The following is a 6,000-nucleotide window of genomic DNA, read 5'->3' on the forward strand; positions in this document are numbered from 1 at the left end:
AGTCAGCCTGGTCTTCAGAGCAAAGTTCCAGGACAGCCAGGGCTGTCAAACAAACAAACAAACAAAAAACAAAACAAAAAAAAATCCCGGTAAGACCGGTGCTCACAGATTGTTAGAGATGGGTTGATTGGGATATCAGAATTAGCCAGTAAGGGCTAGAGCTAAGGGCCAAGCAGTTTATAAAAGAAAAAAAAAAAAAAAAAAAAAAACAAAAAAAAAAAACAAAAAAAACTCAAAAAAAAATTAAACTTTCTTAGATTGATACTTAAGTTTCATAATTTCATTATAGAACATGTTCCTTCTAAAATTCACTGGCAATCCAGAAAGAAAATCAACCAGTAAGAAAAACATGCTGATTGAAAATACCTTGAAATGCACTTCAATGGTGTTTATATGATTTTTTAAAAAAAGGTTTTGAAGACTAGCGAGGGGAGTCCAAAGAGGGTCACACAAATGCGGTTCTAACCCTCTCTCCCCTTCCTTCTCTGGCCCTGTCGCCCCCAGTGTTACCCTCCGTCACAATCAGAAGTGCTTTGGCCTTCATGGTATTTCTTTTACTGTGTCAATAAAATCTTATTTCACCTTTGACATCCCAAGAGTAAAGTCAGTTCTTCCTAAGAGAGTGTCCTCATTTGTAACTGTTTTTCCCGTTTGCAGGTCCAGTCCATCGAATCCAAGTTGGACTGTCTGCTGGACATCTACCAGCAGGTCCTCCGCAAAGGCTCCGCCTCAGCCCTCACTTTGGCCTCCTTCCAGATCCCGCCTTTTGAATGTGAACAGACGTCTGACTACCAGAGCCCAGTGGATAGCAAAGACCTGTCCAGTTCCGCCCAAACCAGTGGCTGCTTGACGAGGTCAGCCAGTGCCAACATCTCGAGAGGCCTGCAGTTCATTTTAACGCCAAATGAGTTCAGTGCTCAGACTTTCTACGCGCTTAGCCCTACTATGCACAGCCAAGCAACACAGGTGCCAATGAGCCAAAATGACGGCTCCTCCCTGGCGGCCACCAATAACATTGCAAACCAAATAAGCGCAGCCCCCAAGCCAGCAGCCCCAACAACTTTACAGATCCCACCTCCTCTCCCAGCCATCAAGCACCTGACCAGGCCGGAGACTCTGCACCCGAACCCCACTGGCTTACAAGAAAGTATTTCCGATGTCACCACCTGCCTTGTTGCCTCCAAGGAAAACGTTCAGTTTGCGCAGTCAAATCTGACCAAGGATCGTTCCCTGCGGAAAAGTTTTGACATGGGAGGAGAAACTTTGTTGTCTGTCCGCCCCATGGTGCCCAAAGACTTGGGCAAATCTTTGTCTGTACAAAACCTGATCAGATCGACAGAGGAACTGAACTTGCAATTTTCGGGCAGTGAGTCCAGTGGCTCCAGAGGCAGCCAAGATTTTTACCCTAAGTGGAGAGAATCCAAATTGTTTATAACTGATGAAGAACTGGGTGCCGAGGAGGCAGAAACAGACATTTTTGATGCCACCCCGCAGCCTGCGGGTGAAGCTGCTTTTACATCAGACTCTTTAAGGACTGGAAGGTCACGGTCATCTCAGAACATTTGTAAGACAGGAGACAGTACAGATGCCCTCAGTTTGCCTCATGTCAAACTTAACTAAAGTTCTTTGTTCCCTTTCTAGGCATAGCTGTTCTTTTAGCCATACATATCACTGCATGAAGTATTCTGGAAGCCCTTCTAAAAAGTCGAAATCGCAAGAATCAGGAAGAACATGAACGGCAAACTTAGAAGCCTGTTATCTTTTAATTGCATGAAAATGCATGTTTAGGGATGGCAGAAATTCCAAGGTGCATCGACATTAACCCATGCATTTAGTAATGTACCTTGAGTCTAAAATCCCAAGCACACAGTCGCTGCTGAAGCTATGGGGTGCGCGAAGATGTCAGGATTAGTTCCATTGCAAGAGTTGATGCTGTGTTTTGAAATTGGAGTAAACACCTTCAGATTTAAGGCATTTCTGCTTTATGACTAGACACAAAGTTCATTTTCAAAATTAGGCCATAATGTATGTGTAGACACAGTGGCTAGCAACAGCTGCTCATAACACAAGTAAAGCAGAATTTGGAATATAACAGAAACGACTGCTTATTTCAAGATATCTTAGCCAACCCATTCCTCCTCAGTCATTTGATTAACGTAATTTGAATGTCAATCTGTGTGCTTTTGGTGACTTAGCTCTGTGGCAGACAATTTTTTGCACATTGTTTTCATGTTGTCCTTTATGCCGGGAATGTTGTCTGATTCGAAAATGGGCAGATAATGCCGTTCAGGGCCAGTGGGGCAGGAGATTTGCTCTTCCCTTGACATCTTAAAGTTTGTGCAAACATCTCTGATGGAGGAGTCAGCCGTGTAAAAAGCGCAATCTCCTCACAAGCACACGAACTACCGATGGGTTTAACAGCTTTTACAGCTGGACTGATCTCTCTGTGAGAACACAGTGACAGGCTTGACCATCCTGCCCACTCAATGGCCAGTGTGACCAGCTATTCCCATTTTGTGGACATGCAGGTAGGACCTGGGGAAAGGGGTATCTATGTGAGGCGGAGGGAAGGAAGACTTGGAAAGACTACAAGCATTCCCACAAGTGGGGAGCATGCAAGGAAAGGGCAGTGAGGAGAGAAGCCAAAATGACACAACTAGATTTTTTTTTAGAAAATAAATATTGCTAGGAAGTTCAACTACCTAAACATCCCTTATTCTTGTATAACAGAGAATTTTGCAAGCTATTTATTTTTACTATTCCCTGAATGTCTTTTGCTATTGTGTAGTAGTACATTTTGCACATGAAAGGCTAAAACTAAACTCCCTTTACTTTTTATACTATAGTGAACATTTTTCTATTCCTCCCAACAATATTATCCCAAATGTGAAATGATTGGCTCAGTTTCCAGGTTATGAACATATATCATTACAAACCAGATAGCACTCGATGTGTCTGTAGATCAGAACCCCTTAATAATATCACAATCGATGGCAAAGAATCAAATGAAAAATATGTATTAAAAATGTATTTCTCAAAAGGCAAGCAATACTGGCTGCTTGTTAGAATTCAGCCTGCACCTGTAATCGCAGCCCTGGGCAAAGTGAGATGGGAGCACGGGTTCAAGGCTAGCCTAGATGATACGGCAAAACTGTGTCTCAAAAACAGAGTGAATAACATTCAAATAAGCTGTTGAGAGCCTACCATGTGTGTATACCTGTGATCCCGCTATTTGGGAGGCAGAGGCAGGAGGTTCTGGAGTTCAAAGCTAGCCTTGGATGTGTGAAGCTTGGTCTCCAAAAGAAGGAAGGAAGGAAGGAAGGAAGGAAGGAAGGAAGGAAGGAAGGAAGGAAGGAAGGAAGGAAGGAAAGAAAAGAAAGAAGTCTAAGGGAAGTTGGTTAGGCTTGAAATCCTGAAGGATTCATGAAAGAAGGCATATATTTTTTTCTTAACAACTATTATCACTGGGGGGGGGAGGATTTTTTTCAGCATCCAGGCCAAATGAGCAGGATCTAGGGATTTAAAGTGGTTGCTCAAAGAAAGGAGACCTTCAAGTCCACCAGCCCTTCCCAAACCTCTTTCCCAGCAGAATGTTCTAGTTACCAGTCATCCTTATTTTTCTGCCCCTTAACTGTTTGGTGATCCTTCACCCCAGTTTGATATCAGACTTCACCAGGCCTTAACCAGCCTTCACCCTCAAGCAAACCAACTTCCTCTTCCTCGAGTGTGCTTCTCAACCTCATTTTTTGACAGTGAAAAGTTAAGAAAGAAAGAAAGAAAGAAAGAAAGAAAGAAAGAAAGAAAGAAAGAAAGAAAGAAACCTTCCTTATGCCTGGTATGGCTGTACGCACCTTTAATCCCAGGGCTTGGGAGGCAGAGTCAGGTAGATCTTTTTGTTTGTTTGGTTTGGTTTTTCAAGACAGGATTTCTCGGTAGCTTTGGAGCCTGTCCTGGAACTAGCTCTTTTAGACCAGGTTGGTCTTGAACTCACAGAGATCCACCCTGCCTCTGCCTCCCAAGTGCTGGGATTAAAGGCGTGGCAGGTAGATCTTTGTGCATTCCAGCGAGCCTGTCTACAAAATGTGTTCCAGGCCAGCCAGGGCTACATAGAGAGATCCTATCTTAAAAAACAAACAAAAGCTTTCTTGGATTCCAATACAGTCTCCTGGATAGCATTCAGGATCTTATGGCCCATGAAAATACAAATAAGATAAAGTGTGAATTTCTCATTCTATTGAAAAATGTTCATCAAGCCTTTAAAGCTATTCTCATTTTCCAAACAGAATGCTAGGCAGTTATTAATATGATTTTTCATTTACCCATGTCTTCAACCAACCCGAAGCAATGATGTACCCTCCAAGGGACTTGCACATGCATGTATACACAAAACATATCCCTCCACTGAGCAAAAGCCAGAGCCACCTGGTGGCACTCAACAAGGGTCACTCCAAATAATGGCTGAGGAAGAGAAAGGAGCTGACAGCTTCCAGACAGCACTGACACTGTCTCAGGTTGAACCCCACTGGCAGCAAGAATTATGAATGTAATGAGGATCCCTTCTTAGGCTTCCTCAGGTCTCAAACACAGTACAGTTCATCTAACATCGCTGAAGACTGACTAGTCAGAGACAAAGCCAAAACACATCACTGCAGTCTTAAGCAAAATGTGAAAAGCTGCATCATGAAAAATGTTTGTACGTTGAAGCCATGACCATTTTGTGTCTGTTTCATTCTAGCACAGAAACTCTTGGACATTGCAAAACAGGTTTCTTGGCGTGTAAACATCAGGGTTATGTCTATTATGCCATTCTCTGGGGGGGGGCATGGGGGAGGGGGCTCTCCCAGTTACACTTAGCAGGGACCCATCCAAAAGGATGTCTGGGAGCACAGTTCAAATGAGCACACTGAGTAGCCATGTGCTCTCTCAGATCAAGCCTGTCTGCCTTCTGCAGTGCATAGGGTTGATTACGCTAATACAGCAGTCATCCCTTGTAGGAGGTTAACTAAAAAAAAATGTTGCCATGTCTACTCTAAATGTTTGCATTTTGTTCAAGCAAGTTAATATCTGGAGATGGCAAGTTCATTTAAATTAAGATGCTTTGTTGGGTTTTCTGATTCTATAATAATTTCTGGTTCTTAGGTGCCTTTCTGACCTCCCGTTGACTCGGTTTTGTCTGGAAGGGTCTTAATCTGAAAGTCAAACAAGTCTAATTAGAGGAATCAAGGCACAGACTAACTAAATATCATACCATTTCCAGAGCAAAACCATAAAGAATGATGAAACCCAGGCAAACTGATCATTCAATCAGATCAAGGAAACATCATAAATGCTAATTTCCCAAAACCTGATTTTTTTTTGCCTTAAATGACATGGTTGTGTTTTTGTTAGGAAATTTAATTTAATATAATGATGTGCATTTAAGTGAGCAGTTCTAAAAGTCATGTAGGAAAACAATATAATTGTCTGTTTCCTGAAAACAGCTAAATCAGAAATACCATACCCATTTCAAGCTATCGTTAAAATGTAATTTCCTTTGCTCTCTTTTACTGAGATATTTGTTTTAAAGGAAAATATTAAAAAGATATCTATAAACAGCGAGTGTGACTGTCTTTATAGAGAACAACGGACTGACCCAACCATACTCAGACTTAGCAGTGAGGTGTGTTCGTGATGCCGGTTTGCATTTGGAAACGTAAATTTGCTCATGTTCTCAGTGATGTCCTAAGAAGAACCACTTTGTTTTGTTTTTCTGAACTTCTGAGGAGTCAGCTCAGGTCTCTGACCATGTGCTCCCCAGGCCAAGAAGAACATAATTGGATATGGTTCATAGCTCAGACAGCTGTCTGTGTGGTTGTGTGCTGACTTCACACAAACTGAATGGATAGCCCTTATCTTCTCCTCTTGGAAATAGAACTAGTTTAGATCGCAGATTAGTGTTGATTTTTAGAATATTTGAAAATATATAATATACCTTAAGGATGAGATCCAAGTCTAAACACA

At 42.1% G+C, this 6,000-nt stretch overlaps 1 protein-coding gene across 3 annotated transcripts in view; it reads left to right on the forward strand.

The window, feature by feature from the left end:
- Kcnq5 (potassium voltage-gated channel subfamily Q member 5) overlaps window positions 1-5,587 on the forward strand; it is a 534,457-nt gene extending 528,870 nt beyond the window's left edge. For all 3 annotated transcript variants that reach the window (XM_075980633.1, XM_075980634.1, XM_075980635.1), the window contains one exon: window positions 658-5,587. In XM_075980633.1, the coding sequence (XP_075836748.1) occupies window positions 658-1,620 (963 nt within the window). In that variant the 3' untranslated portion in view covers window positions 1,621-5,587. The remainder of the gene's footprint in view (window positions 1-657) is intronic.
- The last annotated feature ends 413 nt before the right edge of the window (window positions 5,588-6,000 follow it).

This window comes from Microtus pennsylvanicus, chromosome 7 (assembly GCF_037038515.1).
Source record: "Microtus pennsylvanicus isolate mMicPen1 chromosome 7, mMicPen1.hap1, whole genome shotgun sequence".
Lineage (NCBI taxonomy): Eukaryota > Metazoa > Chordata > Mammalia > Rodentia > Cricetidae > Microtus > Microtus pennsylvanicus.